At 63.2% G+C, this 20,512-nt stretch overlaps 5 protein-coding genes across 5 annotated transcripts in view; 2 read left to right on the forward strand and 3 right to left on the reverse strand.

Annotated features, from left to right (window-relative positions):
- EMIHUDRAFT_421456 (hypothetical protein) overlaps positions 1–1,067 on the reverse strand; it is a 3,217-nt gene extending 2,150 nt beyond the window's left edge. The window contains exons 1-3 of the mRNA XM_005776961.1: positions 497–1,067; positions 296–380; positions 46–156 (exon numbers count right to left, since the gene is read on the reverse strand). Of these exons, the coding sequence (XP_005777018.1) occupies positions 46–156; positions 296–380; positions 497–783 (483 nt within the window). The 5' untranslated portion in view covers positions 784–1,067. The remainder of the gene's footprint in view (positions 1–45; positions 157–295; positions 381–496) is intronic.
- Positions 1,068–7,976: 6,909 nt separating this feature from the next.
- EMIHUDRAFT_435391 (hypothetical protein) lies at positions 7,977–8,859 on the forward strand. Its single transcript, XM_005776962.1, has one exon. It carries the CDS (start codon positions 8,019–8,021, stop codon positions 8,832–8,834), a length of 816 nt encoding a protein of 271 aa, XP_005777019.1. The 5' UTR covers positions 7,977–8,018; the 3' UTR covers positions 8,835–8,859.
- An 835-nt stretch (positions 8,860–9,694) lies between these two features.
- On the reverse strand, positions 9,695–10,381 carry EMIHUDRAFT_435394 (hypothetical protein). The gene has a single exon (XM_005776963.1). It carries the CDS (start codon positions 10,364–10,366, stop codon positions 9,902–9,904), a length of 465 nt encoding a protein of 154 aa, XP_005777020.1. The 5' UTR covers positions 10,367–10,381; the 3' UTR covers positions 9,695–9,901.
- Positions 10,382–14,068: 3,687 nt separating this feature from the next.
- Positions 14,069–14,604, forward strand: EMIHUDRAFT_206609 (hypothetical protein; the record flags this gene model as incomplete). Its single annotated transcript, XM_005776964.1, has 3 exons — positions 14,069–14,104; positions 14,175–14,438; positions 14,572–14,604. 3 exons carry the CDS (start codon positions 14,069–14,071, stop codon positions 14,602–14,604), a joined length of 333 nt encoding a protein of 110 aa, XP_005777021.1.
- A 1,556-nt stretch (positions 14,605–16,160) lies between these two features.
- Positions 16,161–17,448, reverse strand: EMIHUDRAFT_450533 (hypothetical protein; the record flags this gene model as incomplete). The annotated part of the gene is made up of 5 exons (XM_005776965.1): positions 16,161–16,214; positions 16,302–16,361; positions 16,580–16,737; positions 16,805–16,941; positions 17,340–17,448. Coding segments are annotated over 2 exons (172 nt in total), but the record flags the coding sequence as incomplete, so codon positions are not given.
- Between the last annotated feature and the right edge of the window lie 3,064 nt (positions 17,449–20,512).

Here is a 20,512-nt window from a genome sequence, read left to right on the forward strand (position 1 = left end):
GGGGGGGGGGCATGGTCGCGGGAAATGGCGCGCAGTGCGTTGCACGTTGATGATCGAGGCGACGGCAGGCTCCCAGAAGGAGAGGCAGTATGCGGGGCGGTACTGCTTGAAGAGGGCGGCAACCTTGCGCGAGAGCTGGACGGAGCGCGTACCCGCCTGGAGAGGCTCGGATGCGTCGGGACGCAGGCGGCATTCGAGGCTCTCAAAGCGGCATTCGAGGCTCTCAAAGGGGCTCCGACGCGCAAGGGACGGACGGTCGGGGGGGAAGAGGGGTGCCGTGGCGTGGGCGGCGCGCCGTCTTTGCGGCGTTCCACACGATCGCCGAGTTTTTAAACGACTTGCCATTGTCATAGTCCACCTCAAAGTCGAGATCGACAAACCTGGAGGAGGGCGGGGCGTAGAGAGGGTGGATGTGCCTGGGGAAAATGCGCTTGGGGGAAAGGGAGGGCGTGAGCCCGCCAACCCAAGATGCGCGTTGCTGTGGCACTGCTCTCACCGAGCGTGCGGGAAGCGATGCTTGAGCGCGACGAGCTTGTAGGACGGGACCTTCTTCTCCTTGGCGAGCGCGATGACTGGGAAGTCGACGCCCGCCTCCTCGAGGACGGCAAGCACCCTCTCCATCTGGTGCAAGTGGCCCAGACCGTTAGTGCAGCACGTCACGAGCACTGAGCCTTGCTGCGGCTCAAAGCGGCGGTAGCCCATCAGCTTGAGAAGCGGGTAGAACTGCGCGCGCAGGGCGACGAAGAGGAGTCCGAGGAGGAGGCGCACGAGGAGCTCGGGCATGGTATGCTGATGCTGCGGGCGCCCTGCGGGTCAGTCTTGCCTTGTCGCCTGTGCACGGTACTTAATATATTAAGTACCGCAAGCACCTCCACCCCCTCCTCGGCCCACCGTAAGAGGACGCGCAGTGTGCGTTCTTTCATTGTACCCGCGTGTGTGTCAGCAAGAGTCGTGGCTTGGTGGATCGCGTTGACGTAGTTTCGTGTCGCCAGAGTGTTTAGTGTCGGGCCGAGTAATTCGAGTACACGCCGGGGGATCGGCCGAGTGCTCAGTGTCATCTCAACTCGTCGCGTCCGAGGCTGCCTCAGAAGCTCTCTTCACGTAAACGCACTTCACTCTTCACAGCCTTGTTGACAAGAAAATACGTCCTATGGGGCTATGCGTAACGCATGCGCTAAAATGAAGGCGGGCATCGTGGTTGAAAAAAGAATTTCTCATCGAACTGCTCCAAGGTGTGCTCCTCTCCTTAAAATCCCTGTGTGGTGGCGGCGTGCCGTTCTCCCATCCCTCCCTTGGTTGCCTGTTTTCTTTCTTTCTTTCTTTCTGCTCCAAGGGCGGGGTGCGCACTGTCCCTCTGTGTTCGTGCGTCGCCCATCTCTCCTGGAGATGTCTGCTCTATTTATTTATTTATGCTCCAAGGGTGGGCGCACGCCGTCTTGGATGTGCATATTTCTGCGCGAAGAGGGCAAGAGTCGTGGCTGCGTGTTGCAATCAAACTTCCTGTCGTCTGTTGTTTGTTGTGCCCTTGTTTGTACTCCTTGGCACCGTGGAGTGCTGGGGGGGGCGACAGGGAGGATGTGGCCTTGAGTTATGTGTGCGCCAACTCAGGGTGTGTGGCAGCCAACTGTGAAATGTCCTGTTCCACAGCTCTCATGCACTAGGCTCATGGATGCAGTCATAATATGTAGGCCTTCTCTCCTGAAGTTTGGAGCATGCCGGCAGCTCTGAATCATGGTTGGACGTCGCGCCTAAGCTGCGCGAGGGCGGCGAGGCACTTAGCTCCGTGCAACACTGGGCACGGGGCGGGCGCGCACTGCAACGGAAGAGCTACGCTCAGAGAGGATGGATGGAATTTATTTAATCGTGGTGGTGTGAGCGAGCCCGGCCTCGCGCCGACCTCGCCCACGCCACCAGATGGTGATGATCTTGTTCTCCTGTATGCGAGACACCTAGCTAGACGGGCCTGCGCCGCTAGGGCCTGCGCCGCTAGGGCCCGCGCCTCCCGAGACCTGTGGCACTGCTGGCTCGCGAGCGCGCCCGCGCTTCTGCAGTGCCAGGACTTTGGACATCGGCGGCAGCTTCGCGCGTACCTGTGGGGGGGAGGCGTCGACGACTGCCTGGGTGAGCACACGTCCGGGCTGACGCAGCAGAAAGTACTGCTTCTCGACTCCAGGGTGCGCCACGAAGGCGTCCATGTTGAGGCACCAGAAGTGCAGCTGGCGGAGAGTCGTGACGCGTGTCAGAGCGACATACGCCTGGCCCGGCGCGAAGAACTCGCGGTTGAGAAGCACGTGCACGCTCCCGGTCATGGTCGATCCCTGAACGCGATGGACCGTGACGCAGTGGGCCGGGATAATCGGAAACTGGAGCCGTTTCGCGGTGCCCACTGTCTTGATGCCGTTGACGGTTTCCTCCTTCGGCACGACGCGCAGCGGTGGCTTCGAAGCCGAGTAGCTGTCCGGACGGAAGAAGACCAGCTTTACGCAGCCGCCTTGCACGTACACATCCTCGATCACGCCCACACAGCCGTTGACGAAGTCGTCCTTGACCGACTTGTTATCGGTCAGGACGGCACGCATGCCCTTGTAAGAAGCCGCTGGTCGAACTCGCGCTCCAGGCACGTCAGAGTCGATTTCACGAGCGGATTCGACATGCTGAGCAGGCGGAGCGCTCGCCGCATCCTCGCATCTGAGCCCTGGCCCAGAGTACGCCTTGAAGGAGGCGTCGAACATCTGCAGAGGCAAGGGCGACGAGGCAGGGATGAGGAGTGTGGCGAGGGCGGAGCTAGTGGAGGCGGCGCGGCGGTCGGGTAGCTGTGCGGCGGCGGCACCTTGAGCACGGCGAGGGACATGCGCTCGGGCATGGTGAGCGCGGCGAGCTCCGGCCGCTGCTCCTCACCGATGCCGATCGAGGTGTACCCCCGCGCCGAGTGCCCGTCGAAGAGGTCGTAGTCCTTGTACTTGCACTGCTCGTACTTGCTCACGCCGTTCACCTTGTATTCGCACTTGGCCTTGCACGTCGTGCACGCGTAGACCTCGCAGCCAGCAAGGACAGCGGAATCATCACGACGGCAGAGGAAGACCCGGTCCATCGCCTCCTGTTCCTCCAGGCCGCCATCCACCAGCTCGGAGATCAGCTTGTCGATGTAGTGGTTGAAGACTCTGTACGCACGGCAGCCGCTACGCTGTCTGATGTCTTTCACCCGGATGATGTCGCCGCTCGAGGGGTAGTTCAGCATGCCGCACCTGTGGGCCGGGCATCATGTAAGTCGATTGTATGGTTGGGGTGGGCGGCGCTGCGGCGCGCGCGAGTGAACGGGTCGGTGTGTGGCGCACTGGAAGCAGCAGCGAAGCGGGAGCTCGTTCATCTTCGCGAGTGAGCGCTGAAGCTGGCGCTGTTGCGCGTCGTCGATGGACTCGAGGCGCGAGCCGGGCGTGAAGCTGCTGGCGGAGGTCATGTGCGCGTCGAGGTCGGTCGCCATCCGGTTGTGCTCCTCGGCGTCCGGACGTGGGTTGTACGCAGCCCTTGACGCGTCTGCGCGAGCGGCACGTAGGGGCTGGCCTCCTGCACGGTTAACGAGTCGGGAGGGTCGTCCGCGGGCGGCAGCAGCTTGAAGAGGACGTCCTTGTGCGGCACGTTGGTGATGAGGATCTTCGACGTCGAGTTGAAGAGGTCGGCCAAGCGCGCCGTCTCGCTCTCGGACACGTACTGCAGCGCCGCCGGCGACTCGACCGTCTGCTCGGCGTAGACGAGGTAGAGGGACGCGGTCTCCGGCTCCTTGCACGCTCCTCGTCGAATGGCGTCCTCGTCGAACGGCTTGAAGCTGTGGGTCACGGGCCGGGGCGGGATGAGAGAGACGGCGAGGGGCGGCTCGGGTAGGACTATGGCTGGCACCTGTCGAGCCACGCGCTCACGTTGGAGAGGAGGTCGGCGATCGAGGTGCCACTCTGGACGTCGAGCACGTTGTACGTTGTGTGCCTCAGCCTGGCCAGATCCGAGTTTGCGTCGAGGAGGAAGAAGCGGGTGTCGTTGATGCGGAGATGCCACTTCTCCGGGATCCGCACCTGCCTCGCCGAGGGCCCGTATTGCGCCGCGGTCGGGACGCGCCCGTGGTCGATCCGCTTGCCGTCCCGCTGCTGCAGCGGGACGACCGAGCCCTCCTCAATGCGCATCGGCGGCACCGTGTGGTTCGCGGCGAGCCCAGAGAGCGGGAGCCGCTGGAGCGGGACTCTGCCAGCGGCGCGCCGCAGCGCCTGCTTGCCGGCGTCGTCGAGGTTCTCGTCGTCGGCGATCGCAGCGCGCGCCGCCTTGGCCACGGCGGCATCGTTCTGCTGCGGCCCGCTCGGCCGTGTTTGCGGGTTGCAGCATCGCTCCGCCAGCTCGAGCCAGCGCGACGTCTGGAGCTGCTTTTGGCGAGATGGCAGCGCCCGCTCAGCGACGTGGGCAGGGAGCCGCGAGCGCAGCTGGTTAAGACGCCGCTTCATCGCGGTCTCGCTCCGTGGACCCGAGACCGACATGATCATCGCCGACTTGAGCGGAGCAGTGGGGACCTCCAGCGAGACCCAGAAGGCGTGGAGCAGCTGCCGGTCCTCTTGCTCCGTCCACGGCTCGGCGCTGCCCCTCCTGCTCCGGTCGCATGTTGAGAGGTACTGGTTGATAGCAGTCGAGACGTCGTCGTCTGTATCGGCCGGCGAGTCGTCGACACCGTCTCCACGCTCCTCCATGCGCGCCTTCAGCGCCGCTGAGCGTTTGCTCTCGTCGGGGTCCGTGCACTCCATCACCGCAGTTCGCACGCGCTCAGGGCTGAGCTGCTCGGCGGTGACATTGCAGATGGCCTCGACGAGCTGAGACGGCATGCGCTCTCGCAGGTCCGACTTGAGCCGCGAGAAGTGCATCTTGCACGTGTCGGCTTTGCGTTTGCCCACGGTGACCTCGCTCTTTTTGCTGCGGTCCAGTGTTGCACGCCAGCGACGCATAATCAGCTCGAGCTCGTCGACAGCTTTCCAGCCATTGGTCGTGACGGCGCGCTGTCCCGGCGGAGGGTTGTGGCGAGCGCGGAGTGCGCCCACGAGCCCCTGCAGTGCAGCCTCCGGACTCACTTCCACGGATGAGCTGCACGCGTCCGACATTACGACGTCGGGGGCGGCGTTGGGGGTCGGGGTGGCGTCAGAATGTGGTTCGCATTCACCGCAGCCGCCGAGACCGTTGTCGGGAGTCGGGGCAGCGGGGTCGTGACTGCACGATCCGCGTGACCCCGCACATCCGCACCTGTTCGCCCACTCTGGAGGGCGCAGTGGCGTCGGAGTTGCCGGCATCCATGTGTCGGTCAGCAGGTCACATCTAGGGGTCCCTGAACGTTTCCGCAGGCGAAAGGACAAGACGAATTTTTAAACGCACTTCACTCTTCACAGCCTTGTTGACAAGAAAATACGTCCTATGGGGCTATGCGTAACGCATGCGCTAAAATGAAGGCGGGCATCGTGGTTGGATGCCTGCTCAAGGTGGTCGACGAGCGCGAGTTTGGTGGCCACGGCCTCGAGTTGAGATGACCGAGGCTGCCTCCCCAGGCGGCGCGGACGAGATACCGCTTCACACCGACCGATACGCCGTACCGATACCGCTAGGCTCTCCGGCGCCCCGTACCGCTACCCTCCTGTAGCGAGAAAACAGTTCGCCGTACCCGAGTCGCCTCTCTTGAGCACTTGTGACTTGACCCCGGATAGGGTCGATTCTGCATGGTACGGGACCCCCCGATCGTCTCGCCCTCCCTCACTGGAGTGTTCATGGGGGGGGGGGTCATAACAAACACGGTACAGGATCGAGGTGCACGCTGCCGAAGCAGTGTCGTCCCCCCTCTCCCCGACGGCGATGGCGGTGTGACCGATCGAGCTACAAGAGGAGCTTGGTCAGCAGGATCCGGGATAGTCTGGCGCACTACCTCACTGGGCCTGCGACCGCCGCGACAGCATCCCATCACCCCTCCGGGTTTGTGTGCTGTGTGGGGTCGAACCACTCCGGGATGGGCAAGCCCAGTCTTAATTCAGTTTGGAGACGGGCCGTGAGGGAGGGAGTAGAGGATGTAGAGTGTAGAGCGCTGTAGAGCTGTAGAGATGTAGAGCACTCTGGAGCGCTGGAGCGCTGTAGAGCTCTACATCCGGCGCGGGACGATGTGAGTCCGATGTAGAGCGATGCAGAGCGCGATTTTGTTGTAGAGTTTGTTGTAGAGGCTCTATATACAGCCAAACCGCCGGGAAGGCAGTAACTCAAAGAGGTCGAGCCGCGCTAATGGGGTGTCTCCGAGCTTACTGGAGCTCTGATGGACGGCCCTGACTATCCCTGACACACAGAGAGTCACTCTGACGGCACACAACACCCTATGACTGCGTCATGACCAGCCTGCCATGCGTCGCCGGTGCCGCATTCGTCGCTGTGCTTCTTTAGCAGGCGGTGGGCTGTCGGCTGCGAGGACGGTCGCATTTGCGCGAGGCGAGGCGAGCATTGCTGCGCGTTGCATGCGCCATGTTTCGCCAGCGCGTGCGGGAGCTCCTGGCTGAGCGTTGAGTCCAGGCGAGTTGCGCTGGCCACGATCGCTACGCCGAGCCGAGCTGACGCGCCGAGGCGCCGGCCAGTCGCAGCCGTGAGGCATGCCACAGCAGCAGAGGCACCTGCCACCCATTGGGCGGGCAGACAGAAGGCCAGGGCAGCAGCCAGCACTGGCAAGTGCAACGCGCGCCTCATGTCGAAGAGCGACCGTGCCTCGTTCGCGGCTTATGATGTAGAGTTTGTTGTAGAGATTTCACGTTGTAGAGCGCCTCTACATCGCTCTACATCGGACCCACATCGTCCCGCGGCGGATGTAGAGCTCTACAGCTCTACAGCGCTCCAGAGCGCTCTACATCTCTACATCTCTACAGCGCTCTACACTCTACATCCTCTACACCCTCCCTCTCAGGAGACGGGTCAACCCAGTGGGGACCAGATCACGTGCATCTCGTCGTAGCCGGAGGGGATGTTTAGCCTCCATCTGATAGACCCTCGTCATCTTCTTCGCCAACGCGGCCATCGACTGGCAGTCGAAACTACTCAAGGTCATGCTGTCCTCCGCCGAGGCCGAAGTTGGGGCCGGTGCCTTGGCATGCAAGCGGGCGATCTACCTGCGGCACCTGATTGGCGAAGTGACTCCGCTGCCCGCCTTGCCGATCCCTCACATTGTCGACCACTCAGCACTGCCACCTCTGTCCGAGAACCTTGGCGTCAGCCGCAAGACCGAACACTTTCGCCGCTGGCTTCACTTTATGCGGTACTGCGTGTTGCACAACTACACGTATGTGCACTTGACAAAGTCCGAGCACATGTTAGCCGACTCGCTCACGAAGGTTGGAGACAAGTATGGCTACCACTCGTTCCTGAAGGCTGTTTTCAACATTGCATCTTTCAAATAGCCATTCTTCTCCGACTGCTAAATTTGGTACGCGATTCCCAGCCGCTCGAAGTGTCTACCGACTTTGAGCCGTTCTTAAATTTTGGGTATTTAGCGTGCCACAAGAGACAAGGGTTGGGCGTGCTCCTCACTCCCTTCGTTGCGTTCCTCTGGCACGGGCGCTTCATGTAACATGCTGAGGCTTGCTCCGCCTCCGAGCGAGGGAGGAGCCTACAGACCGTATGCAATTAATTTCCTGCGGCCAGGTTGCTACTCCGAGACGTCGGATAAGCACCAACGGCCAATGCACGAGGGGGTGTCGGTGGAGACTTGTTCACACCGGTATGCCTTGCCCTTTTGGTGCTTCTAAGTAGACGGCTATGCTCTTAGTAGACTGTGGATGTGTTCACAGTCATGTGTGGAATTTCGGCGCCGAAATTCCTTTGTCCGCGGCGTCTTTTAGGCCGACGGACTTTTAGAGTCTTGTACAGCAGTGGCGGTCCGCTCACTGCGGTTTCTCTTGCTGCCGGCTGTCCGCCGACACTACCAAAATCCGCATTCGGCAAAATTTGCGACCCGAAACTGGCATGGCGACTGCATGCTGACTCCGCGGGACACACACTCCTCCGCGCCCGTGGATCCCGAAGCGTTCATCACCGCCGTGCTCGATCGGCTTCGCGCCACTCTTGGCTCGGACCCGGACGACGTGGCTAGAGCCGTGCACCGACTCGCCGCAGCAGCCACGCGGCCAGAGCAGCCGCCGCTGCCTCTGCTCGGCGAGCGCATGCGGCGGCTATTTGTAGAGGTGTGCCTGCACCGGCTCCAGTCTGGGACCGTCCCTCCGTGGAGTGCCGACTCGCGGCCGCTCCAGGACGGAGCGCGCGCGGAGGCCGCCCTTGCGCAGGTGGTGAGCGGACCTATGCTGGTCGGCGGCGTCGACAAGTGCTGGATCGCGCTCCTCCGCGCGCACTTGCTCCGCGTCTACCTCGGCCATGGCCTCAGCGGCGCGGAGCTCGCTATCGACCAGGGCGCCTACCCCACCGTCGGCGCGCTCGTCGCCGGTCGCGGCTGGCTCGCGGGCGCAGGCGCCGGGGCGGCCGAGGCGCGCGACTGGAACGTGCACCGGTTGCAGGATATTCTCGCCGTCGTGCCCGCGTATGTCCGCGTCGCGATCTGGGACGCGGTGCGCGTCGGCGCCCCGCTCGCCGCCTCGGCCTCCGAGGCGGTCATCACCAGCAAGATAGTCGACTCTCTCGGTGGGCTTGCGGGCTTCTTGGACCACGCGACCGTCGGCAGCCTCGGGCTCTTTCACCTTACGCACTCGTTTCTCGTCAACTGCGCCTGTCCGCCCGCAAGAAGCATCGCCGAGTCGCGGCTCGCCATCCTCGAGTGGGCCGTGCAAAATTTTGATTGAATGTCAAACATGATGCAGTAAATATCGTGCTTGCGTATGATAGCAACCCCTCGTCTGACGGCAGCGTCCGCCACTCCGCCCGCACGCGCGCCCGTCACGCCGCATCGTTGTCTGCCTACACCGCTTCGGCCGCAGCCTCGGCAAGTGCCTTCACACGCGCTGGGTCAGGTGCAGCAGCACCAGCAGCCAGTGCAGCAGCAGCAGCCAGTGCAGCAGCGAGTGATCACGCTTGCACAAGCGGTGGGCGGTCGTCATGTGCTGCGCGATGGGTCACTTTGGCTAAATCCGAGGCTGAGCCCGGGGCCTCGAGGGGCTCTTTGCGGCGGCGGCGATGCGAAAGGTCCAAAAGGATCTGGTGTCGATGAAGGTGGTGGAGCTCAAGGAGGAGCTGGGCGAGCGTGGCGAGGCCCTCTCGGGCAACAAGGCGTGGCTGCGCCGCCGGTTGCACGCCGCTATAGTGAGCGAGTATTTGGAGAGCGCCGCGAGCGCCGCCGGAGAGTAGAATGTCCAAAATTTTCGCGCAGGCGGCGCGCGGCTTTTACCATTTTGCCCCGGTCGGGCCGTGACTTTTGTCGTTTTGCCCCAAATTTACTGCGCGCAGTGCTTTTAGCGTTTTGACCCAAATCTGCCGAACTTTTAGGATACCCTCAGACTAATGTCTATGATTACAAGGGGGGGGGGGGGGGGCAGCATTGAGGCACGAGGGGGACGGAAGGCGGCCAAATCGAGCGGCCTTGCGGCGACGCGTGGGGGCTGCTCTTCATCTTAAGCATCGCGGGCGACAGACGCGCGACAGCCCCACGGCCACGCGCTCGAACGCGCGCTCCGCCCACGCGCGCGGCGTGGACCCTCGTGTACATGATAGCGCGGACCTCGCACGGTTATTAAGTAAAAACCGAAACCTCGCAGATATATATAAAACCTCGGCACCTCGGTCCTCTCGCGCAGCAGATCTCTAGTTTACTCTGCGGCGCGCCCACACTTCACTACCTGAATCACGGCGCGGGCGCCGCAGGAAGAGGGCGGGCGGTTAGGCGGCGGCTCGTTCCTTCCGGCACACTGTCGTCTCAGCCAGCGCACACTCCCCACACCTCAGTCGCCTTAAAGAGGAAGACGCTCTCATTTGGGTTCGGCCCGTCGGGCTCCACCTTCATGCCGTCGACCGGGGCCACCACCACGCGCATGCCGGCGGCCAGGGCCGGCGCCGGCTGCGCCTCGCCTCCCTCTGAGACGCGGCCAGGGCCGACGTGGAGCACTGTGCCATATTTGACCTCCTTGGGCTTGAAAGCGTCCAGTGAGTCGTTCGGGTCGTCCGAGAAGGCGGTGGGCATCAGGATCCCGCCCGCGGACTCCGCGGGTGAGCTGTCCAGCTCGACGACCACCATGTCAGCAAGCGCCTCGAGCAGCAGAGGCGGCGAGGCGCGCGGGGCGGCGCGCGCGTTGGGCACGCCGCTGCGCAAGGCGCTGCCGCCGATCTGCAGCGCCTCGCAAAATTGCCAGCCGGCGAGCAGCAGCAAGGCACGAGCGCGCATTTTACCGAGTGTGAGACGTGTGGAGGTTCCCCATGCCAGTTTCGGGGGGCAAACCCTGTCCGGCCCCTAGAGCCCCGGGTAAGGCCCAGGTGGCCTAGGCCATCAGAAGGGACCAAGAGGAGTCAGTCTGAGCCATAGAGCCCATGTCTTTGCCCCCGAAGGTCGCGTTCAAATGCCCGGAACGGACGTTACAGTGGTGTCCGTCCGGCCGGCGCGATCACCGAGCTGTGACGCTCAGGGAAGCCGGTTGAGGTACTGGTTTCTTTGCCCAGGGCTGGCCTTCCCCCCAGGCTGGATCAGCTGAGCAAGGTTTGGGGAGAATCCCCCGGTCAGATCTTCAGATATTTTAGCCCCCCGCTACCCAGTTGCACTCGTGCGACGTAGCGGGGGGCCACAACTACGTTTACGAAAACATAAGTAGTCCCGCGAGGTGTGAATTGGCCGCCCCAGTAGCCCCCTTTCCATCGAGTTGGTTTTTCGGCGCGTCCCCAGAGCGTCCAAACTTGTTTGGGCGCCAACCGTATCTCGCAACGAATCTCGCCGGCCTCACCGGCCCTCTTTGCGTTGACCGACGCCCGTCCGCTCGACTGCCCGATGAAGAGCGACTGCGGCCCATCACCCGCCTGCCGATCACCTGTCCGCCTCGCCGCGCGCGGGCCGCTCGCCTGCTCGCCACCGCCGCCGCGTTTCCCCGCGCCGCCACGCTTCCCTGTGCACCTGACCGCGCTCGAGCTGCGCACAGACGGCGCGCTCTGGCAGACAGAGCAGCGGTCCGCCCAGGCGGTCGCTGCTCCGCCCCGTCCGCGTCCGTCCGCCCGCGCGTGCCACTGCCGCCGCCGCCGCCGCTCCACCCGATCCCCGTGTGTCGTGAGAGTAATGCTTTGTGTATGGCAGATGGCACCCGCGGGTGACCGCGGTGTGTCCCCCGCGCGTGTGTGTGTGGACTTGTCACTTGAGCCTCTATGATTCGTAGACCATCTGCGCAGCGCCTCGGAGAGGCGCGCAGGAGGCGCGCTTTGTTCTCGGGTTTGGATGGTAGCGGGGGGCCCCGCCGGAGGCTGGTTACTGATGACGGATGACCGAAAATGGGCAAAAACTGCTTGCTGTCGGCTGAAAAGGCGACATGATGGTGTTTTACCGCCAGGGGTCGCGCATGAGTGAGGGCGACGGCTGACGATGGGGCGCATCGAAAAGAAGTCATACGAACGTTACGACTTTTACGGGGTTCTGGTCTTCCTGCCAACGCGTCCATCTGTGCGCCGTTCAACACTGGTTGGTTTGCACACAATGTCGATGCCAACGACTGCGTCCTCCTGTACCACGGACGGACAGGACACGTCCGCTTGGCACCTTGGATTTGCCTCCGGGACGAGTACGGGCGCGTGTACTTCGGCAACCTGATCACCCGCGTCACGCAATGGTATCCTCCCAAGCTGTGGATGCAGGAGAACATCGCCCGGCCGCCCCTCCACGACATCGATATGTCTTGCCAACGGGTCGACGACTTACGGTCAATTGCGCTTTGCCTAGCCTCAGCGCATGCGCCACCGTCGAAGCTGACCCGCCTCGTCAACCGGACGATGGTGGAGGGTGGGGCACCGTACCGGAACTGCATCGGGCTGCCTCACTACCCGCCCGACTCGTTCGACAACGACCTCACCTTCCCGATCAACGGGCACTACGAGCGTATCAATGGGACGCTCTGGAAAAAGATGTAATCTCTTTCCGCTGCACCTTTGGCATCCAGATTCCCAGCCGCTCGATTTCGTTGTACCCCTGTCCAACGATATGGATTTCTTTCTATCGACTTCGAGCCGCTCCTAAATTTTGGGTCTTTACGATGCCACAAGAGACAAGGGCTGGGCGTGCTCCTCACTCCCAGTGTTGCGTTCCTTTGGCAAGGGCGCTTCATGTAACATGCCGAGGCTTGCTCCGCCTCCGAGGAGCCTACAGGCCGTACTTACAGAACTATAACATGAGGCAGTGCTTCTCCCCTTTGTTTGCACTATGACCTGCCGCTGCTTCCCCCGAATATCGGATGGGCACCTGCAGGCCAATGCACGAGGGGGTCTGTCAGTGGAGAGACCACTTCACAGCTATGCCTTGCCCTTTAGGTGCTCTTAGTATGTTCTTGAATTCACCCGTCCCTGACTGCCTGAGTACATTCCCTTCGTATTGTCTTGTACTCGGCGTCCTGTGGGTGTGTTCACAGTCTTGTGTGAATTTCGGCGCCGCCGAAATTCAAGGTCCGTCGGTCTCTTTTGACCGCGGCGTTAGAGAGATCCTTTGCTTGTCATGCTTTTTGGCTTCTCTCTGGCGCTCCCGCTCCTGGCCGGCGTGTATACGCCGACAATGAATCAGCGTCTTTCTGCTGGCATCACGCATAGGAGAAGCCGAGAGGCACGAGGTCCTCCAATTTGCCGGATCAGCAGCGCGGTCTGGAGCGTAGTTGTGGCGTATGCATTTGCCCCCCGCAGTCTGAATGGACCAACGCCCGAGCTCATACTGCGCTCTGTGCAGCCTTCTCATGCAGTGAACGGGATCGGCGAAGTTGCGCCACCACTATCGTTGTCGTTCCTGCCACGCACCACCTTGAATAAAGACACCGGCTTGAGCGGCCGTGGGTTGAGGCACACCGTAGTCGTTCGCAGGGCGCAACAACTAGCGATAGCGCAATATTTGCCAGGAGCTTCAGCCGAGGGCTCGCTGTCAGTCGATCGGGAGTCACTGGGATGGCTTGCCTGCCTTCTCTGATTGGCATGCGAGGACGATGTGCTGTCGTCGAGGAGCAGGATTGCTGGTTGCTCGTCGTCACTCGATGCGTGGCTGGGCGAGCAGCCCTGACCCGGCAAGCTGTCGTTGTCGGACTTTGCCCAGGCGACTCGACAGGAGTACTTATGAGCCCAGCTAATAATTTGACGCTCCTTTGTTTTTTTTAAGTGGAGTTCTAATTGGAGTTGGTGCGCGTAATTTTCTGTGCTCCGCGCTAGGCCTCCTCTTTCTTTCAGAGAGAAAACATCGCGCGCTCTCGCGGGCGCTCCCAGCAGTTACGCGTGCAGCCCTCGGCAGCTGCAACGAGTGCGGTGCTCGGCGTGCTCTCGCCTACGGTGCTAACTGACGCAGTATGGCTGCAGGGACAAGCACGGAGGCGATGATGACCGAGCATCCACCTCTTGCCGCACTGCCTGTGCCGCGCAACGCTGCATTCCAAGAGCACAGCGGGGCCTGGGGACGATTGACTACTACGGCAGACTACGACTGAGCAGGCGAGTGAATGACGAATTAAGAAGAGAGGGGGACTCGACCACCTCACCACAGAAGAGGCGACGGCTCACACACGAGAGATCAAGTTTGTCAAGGCATCACAAGCTAGCACATCGAATACCTAAAGACTTAAAGGCATCACACTACAAGGAACGCGGCTGAGCTGACTCCCTGTAGGGGGCGCCTCGGTGAACCAGGGACTAGGATCTCGTGCAGACGACACAGGGCGTGCTGCGCCCCGCGCGATCCCTGGCACAGAGGAGGCTGAGCCGCCGAACTTAGGATGCCTGCAAAGGCTGGCGAAAGCCGGCGACCCACAACAGCATATTTTCAAGTTTAAGAAATATTCTGTCTAAAACCGCGAGCTACGAGTACGAGTATCCGCCCTGCAAACTTGTACACCCGAGTTTGGCGCTTTCGGGCTGAGAGTCAACTGCCATGGGCCCCGACCAGTACGGGCTGGCTCGCTTTGCTGTCGGTATCTGCGTTTGTCGTGCCACGTGTCCGCAGGCCGCGCTCCGGCGAGCCCGACGCCACAATGCAGGCTTCCGGCGGAGAAATGGCGCAGCTGTCTGTGCGGTCGCACTCGGAGTTCGTCGCGCTGCCGCCCAAAATCAAAGAACTGATCTACAAGCAGATGCCCGAGTGGTGCCTCTCGCGATGGCGCTCAATCTCAACGACGACGCGGGACACCGTGGCCGCCGGCAGTGTGCGCTTCGCCCCGCAGTGGTTCGTGGCGGGGTGGGGCCCCACCAGCCCTCGCGGCAGCTTCCCCTCGCTGCCGGATGTTGCAGAGCATCTGTCGCAGGTGCTGCGCCTGCTGTGCCCCCTGTCACGCTCTCATTGCACCACTGACCAGTCTCGGGTGTCGTAGGTGGATAACGCCGGACGCTGTGCCGGAAACTGTGGCTTCGCCCTACGTACCCCGACGCGATGGGCAGGAGCGCTCATTTGGGCAGTTCGCGTTCATGTAGAGAGCTCAGGGTGCGGAGGCAAATGTTGCATATACGCATGAAAGGCAAGGTAAGCTTCTCCACACACACAAGATGGTGGGGCAAGGGGGCGGGCAACCCTCGCGCGACTCAGGTCCTGCAAAACGGGCCCTGAGAGTTTTATGTATGTAAAAGAGGAATGCAGAAGATTGGACAGGGGAGGGACCGTCCAAAGGGGGAACGGAGGGATTTTGCATCTCGGCTGCATCCATGGGCCAGGGAGGCGAATGTAGACAGTGAGCGGCTGACGTCCTCGCGGGCGTGGCTGAGTACAGCCGACACTACGTGCTGCGGCAGCCCGCGGAGTCGCAGGAGGCGCGGTGGAGCGGCTGCGCTTGGACGCGACGGCGAGGCTGGCCGGGCACGCTGTCGTCGAGAAAGGCACGCACGTCGAGATCCTGGGTTCGCAGAGGAGGGTTCGTGTGGATGCGGTCGAGTACGACGGCTACCCGGACGCCGAGCGTCTCCTCTCGTTAGAGGAAGAGACGTGGCTAGGCAGGTGACGCTCGGCGCCGGCAGCGCGGCCCCTAATACCAGCGGCGAGGCGAGCTCACTGGAGAGCGTGAGCCGTGGCGTGTGTGCGGGAGCCGCAGTGCGGAGAGAGCAAGCGCGAGACCGAGAGACGGTTTTGTGATTTGTGTGTCGTCGATCTTGGAATTGTGAATTGGAGACGACTCTCGCAGTGACTTCAGACTTGGATCTCTCCGATGCCCGCGCCCCGGCGGCGGGGGCTGTGACTCTGAGGCAACTGGCAGTGCCTATCAGAGAGTGCCCAACAGCCCGACAAATCACCTACCTGACAGCACCTGACAGCCTGACAGCCGGAGATATTAGTCAGAGTACAGCAGGCGGCGAGTGCAGCCTTGTCCGAATACCTTATTAATGATCATTTGGGGGGAAGAGTGCGGAGCACTTGAGCCTTGACTCTTGGGTAACCGTTTGATATATTTATTTACTTATAGCGAGTTACAGCACGATGAGTGCTAGATCGGAAGATCGATTAATGTTAGACAGCAACGGCTATCCGTGCTGCTGTGCGCCCCCTGGTGCTAGCGTGAAACGCGCGTACACCGGCACATTGTCGGCCGATGCGCGGCTCGCCGCCCACCCCACGCGGTCCCTAGGTGTTAGCATGAAAACCGTCCGTGAAGGGCTCCTAGGCCATCACTGGGTCCACAGCAGACGGACACACAGCCTCAGCCGGCCCGGCGGGCTCCCGACCAGAGCGGCAGAGCCGTTCAGGTGTGGGCACAAACGGACACTCTGCCGACCTCTACACCCCTAGACAATCCACCCCGACTAGCATACGGTGTCAGCCCGACCACCCTGCGGCCCCAGCTACCAGATGGCGCCGCTCGGCTCGGCTGGAGTCGCCTGGAGCGCCCAAAATCGCGGAGCCGGCGATGTCCTCCGGCCAGCAGCCGGATCGGGCGTCCGACCCGCCCCCTCGGCGACCCGAGATGCTTTCCCCGGCCCCCGAGGCTTGGTACACCGCGGGAGGGAAGCAGCCCAGCCACCCTACACCGCCCAGGCCGCCTCTACGAGCCCAGGCGCGCCGTCGAGAGTGCCGACGCGACGTCGACGATTTTGGCCTGCGAGACGGAGGCGAGGAGCGGCGTGAGGGCGCCATGTGCCCGGGCGACGGGCTAAGGGGCCGCTACACGGGCCGCAGAGCTCACCAGCGCCGGCACGGTGGCGCTGGTAGCAACGATAATGCTCGTAGCCGCCTTTGGCAGTACCTGACCGAGGGCTGACTCGCGACGGCGACGGGGCGGCGAGCTGGGTGGCGGGGTGCGGGGAGGAAGGAGGGGACGCGCCGCGAGAGGGAGGGAGGGGGGCTCTCACGTCTCGCTGGCCCTCCCCGCCCCCCACGGGTTCGGGAGGGTCGGTGGTGCTGCTCTAGGCGGTCGTCCTGGGTCGCCAGACCGGTCCTGCGGCGGAGTCGGAGGGTGAGGACCCAGGGGCACGGCCGTGCGGCGGAGGGGACGCGCATCGCGCAGCTCGCAGCAGCCGGAGAGGGCCCGAGCCCCGCCAGAGAGTTGACCACCGCTCAGGCGGAAGAGATTGCGTCGCTGAGGCTGCGCTCTGCGGCCATTTTCTACGCCCGATGCACGCCTGGCCCGGGAGGGGGAGGGGTTGTCAGAGAGACGCGGCGGGCCGGGGAGCGAGGGGACGCGCGCGCCTTCGAAGACTCACTCGCGGTGCCGGCCGGCTTGGTGGTGTCGTCCCTCTGAGCCGCAGGGGCCGCCAGCACCGCTACGGAGGCGCTGCCCGCCGGGAAGGTGCTTGGGAGGGGCGCTGGCTACTCCCCGGCGGCGCCTGCGGCCAAAGGGACGAAACGTAAACGTCTCAGGGTGGGTGGTGCGCTCTAAGGCGCGCAGCCAGATCAGGTTCATACTCTTCGCCACTGCTGTCATTCCAGACACGCCTTTGACCCTTATAGACCCTCCTCCGCTATGTGCTTGACCACCAGTCACGGGTTCCTCTGCAAAAGCGTACCAAAAGTGGAGCGGTACACTTTTGGTACACTCGTGGTACACTCCTGCGTGTCAGCTCTGTGGCGGCGGCGCCTGCGCGTGTCGGGCACGGGTCGCTGTCAGCCAGCGCGAGCTTGGAGCCTGTGGCACATGGGTTGACCACCAGTCACGGGTTCCTCTACCAAAAGTGGAGCGGATAACGCGCGTTACACTCCTGCGTCAGCTCTGTGGCGGCGGCGCCTGCGCGTGTTGGGCACGGATCGCTGTCAGCCAGCGCGAGCTTGGAGCCTGTGGCACGTGGGCGTCGGGCGCGGCGACGCGCAGCGTCGGACCATAGGAAGCGAAACGACGGAGGAACTTCACTTCGAGTGGCCACTCGGTTTAGTCAGTGTGCACCGAGCCACAGAGAGGGAGAGACAAAGCTCGCTTCCGAGCTATCACGCCGCGCGTCGGGCCCTTAGGGGCCTCGAGAAGAACACAACCCCCTCTGATCCCCAGTGGTGCGGGTCGTTCACCGAGTGGCCACTCGGCGAGTGGCCACCGAGTGGCCACTCGGTTTAGTCAGTGTGCACCGAGCACCAGAGAGGGAGAGACAAAGCTCGCTTCCGAGCTATCACGCCGCGCGTCGGGCCCTTAGGGGCCTCGAGAAGAACACAACCCCCTCTGATCCCCAGTGGTGCGGGTCGTTCACCGAGTGGCCACTCGGCGAGTGGCCACCGAGTGGCCACTCGGTTTAGTCAGTGTGCGGACCGAGCCCCAGAGAGGGAGAGACAAAGCTCGCTTCCGAGCTATCACGCCGCGCGTCGGGCCCTTAGGGGCCTCGAGAAGAACACAACCCCCTCTGATCCCCAGTGGTGCGGGTCGTTCACCGAGTGGCCACTCGGCGAGTGGCCACCGAGTGGCCACTCGGTTTAGTCAGTGTGCACCGAGCCCCAGAGAGGGAGAGACAAAGCTCGCTTCCGAGCTATCACGCCGCGCGTCGGGCCCTTAGGGGCCTCGAGAAGAACACAACCCCCTCTCCCTCTTCTCCCAGTAAGCTAAAAGGACAGGAGGAGGAGAGAGAGAGTGGCCACCAAAAAAGTGGCCACCGACGGTGTAACCGTCGGCTCCGTGACACCGAGTACACCGAGTGCCCGAGTGGCCACCGGCCGAGCCAATGGACTGGTCCATGTGGGTGTACAGCGGTGGCGCTGTCGGCTTGCCCGCGCCGACTCCCGCCAGTGGTGCGGCTCCCGCCGGGACCGGCACGGGCACCGGCACTGGCAGTGCCAGCGACGGCGGCAGCAGGGCCGGTGGCGCCAGCAGCAATTTCGACAATGGCAGCGAGGCTAGCGGCGGCGGCGGCAGGACTGGTGACGACCGTAGCAGTGTGGCTAGCGACAGTTGCAGCGGCGGCGGCGGCGAGACCAGCGGTAGCGGCGGCGAGAACTTGCTTGCGGTTCGCCGCGGCAGCAGCCGCCCGCACACCTGAACACAGAACAGGGCAATAACGCGTAGCTTAACAGACGAGATGCGATGATCAGTGTTGGCGGAAGCCTCACCGCTGCGACTGCTGCCCGTCGCAGCGGTTTTTGACGTCGGGTTCACGCTCGTGGAGCCGTCCGCAGGGTCAGCGGCTGCCATGAGCTGGTCCGTGATTTCATGGTGCGCAGGCACCTCCTGCGTAGTAGACAGGGCGTTCTGAAGCTCTGTTGCGATATCTAGATACGCTCCATCATCTGCGACGGCCGCTTTGTGTCGAGTCCGCGAAGACGCTGTGGCACGCCGTCTCCCGGGGACGAAAAAAGCGAGAAAAAATCGTGGTTGAAGTTTGATCTTGTGATCTCTGCAGTTCCCATGCTCCCAAACGTGTCCCCAACACGGGGGCATGCACTCCGCAGCCTCAAATCCCGCTGTCGCTACCCGTGTTTCCACACCCAGGCTCAAAAAAAACGACCCTGAAAAAAAGAAAGAACACGGACAACCCAAGGGAGGGATGGGAGAACGGCACGCCGCCACCACACAGGGATTTTAAGGAGAGGGGTGTGGTGCGCTAGCCGTCGCCCGCCCTTGGGCGTCCGCCTCTTCCTATCTCTCTTCGCAGTCTCTCGCCGATTCTCGCTGCAACCTTCATGCCACCTCGCGGTCGTCCCACTCTCGTCGTTCTTTCCCAAAAACCGACCCCTAAAAAGAAAGAAAGAAAGAAAACAGACAACCCAAGAGAGGGCAGGGTAGGCTCCGCCCCACTGTGATTCGGACTGAGCGACGGCAGGACCCTTTGAAATCATGAATGGCGGCGTCCGGTGAGGCCCACACGGCCGGGGGTGGTAAGTGGGTGATAGGAGGGCCATAAACGACCATCACACCGGCCACCGGACCCCTCCACCCCCCCAAACACAGTCCAAACCGGCCCCGGCGGCCGGCGGGACGCACGCCGGCGCAGCACCATCAAGCTGCTGTACGGCCCCGGCATCGCCTCCCCAGAATTAGCTCTCAGTCAAGATATTGTGCACATGGGTGGTCTCTACAATATACTCACTGACACTGAACCTCCCAGAGCTCGTCCCGGTCCGTCACGGCCATCCTCGTCCTCCGCGGCGCCGGCTCCGGCCCCTCCGCCGCACTGTGATGAGCGTCGGCAGGACCCTTTGAAATCATAAATGGCGGCGTCTGGAGAGGCCCCCACGGCCGGGGGCGGTAAGTGGGTGATAGGAGGGTGATAAACGACCATCACACCGGCCACCGGACCACTCCACCCCCCCCAACACAGTCCAAACCGGCCCCGGCGGCCGCCGTGCAGGAGGCCGCCGGGGCGCACCAAACGGCCCTTCACGGCCGCCATACGGGCCACCACGGCCCGTCCCGGTGGCATGGGTGCCGCCGCGCACCCGCCCGACGCCCCCGGCCCGCCAGCTCCCGCTCTGGGGGGCTTCACCTCCGCCAGCGGGCCGAGCGTGCCGCCTTCTCGCCGCGCTGCGGCCGCACGCCCGAGAAGTGGCCGAAGGGCGACCTACGCGGCACTAAAATCACGACTAGAAGCGCCGCCCGCCAGCAGGCAGCTTGCCCGCCGCGCGCCGCGCGCCGCCGCAGCCCCCGGCCGGCGCTGGAAGGGCTATGCCGGCCGGTAGCCGCCGTCGCGCCGCCCGGCGGCCGCGTGGGCCGCAGCGGTTGGGGAGGCGGCGCCAGGACGCTCCGAGCGGAGCTAAGAAGAGCCTGGGCGCGGGGTGAGGGCCCGGGAGGGCGACGTGGGCCATGGTGGTGGCGTGGGTCCCCGGGGCCGGCGTGTGGGGTCCCGGGGAGGTCGGTGGTGGAGTGTGGCAGTTGGGGGCTACAACGGAGGAGGCCGTCCGGAATGGTGGAAGGGAGGGGGGGTGACGGTGTCACAGGGGGTGCCGGACCGGGAGGCGGCGATAGCGTTGGCGGCGGCGGCGGCA

Source organism: Emiliania huxleyi, assembly GCF_000372725.1.
Source record: "Emiliania huxleyi CCMP1516 unplaced genomic scaffold EMIHUscaffold_27, whole genome shotgun sequence".
Taxonomy (NCBI): Eukaryota; Haptophyta; order Isochrysidales; family Noelaerhabdaceae; genus Emiliania; species Emiliania huxleyi.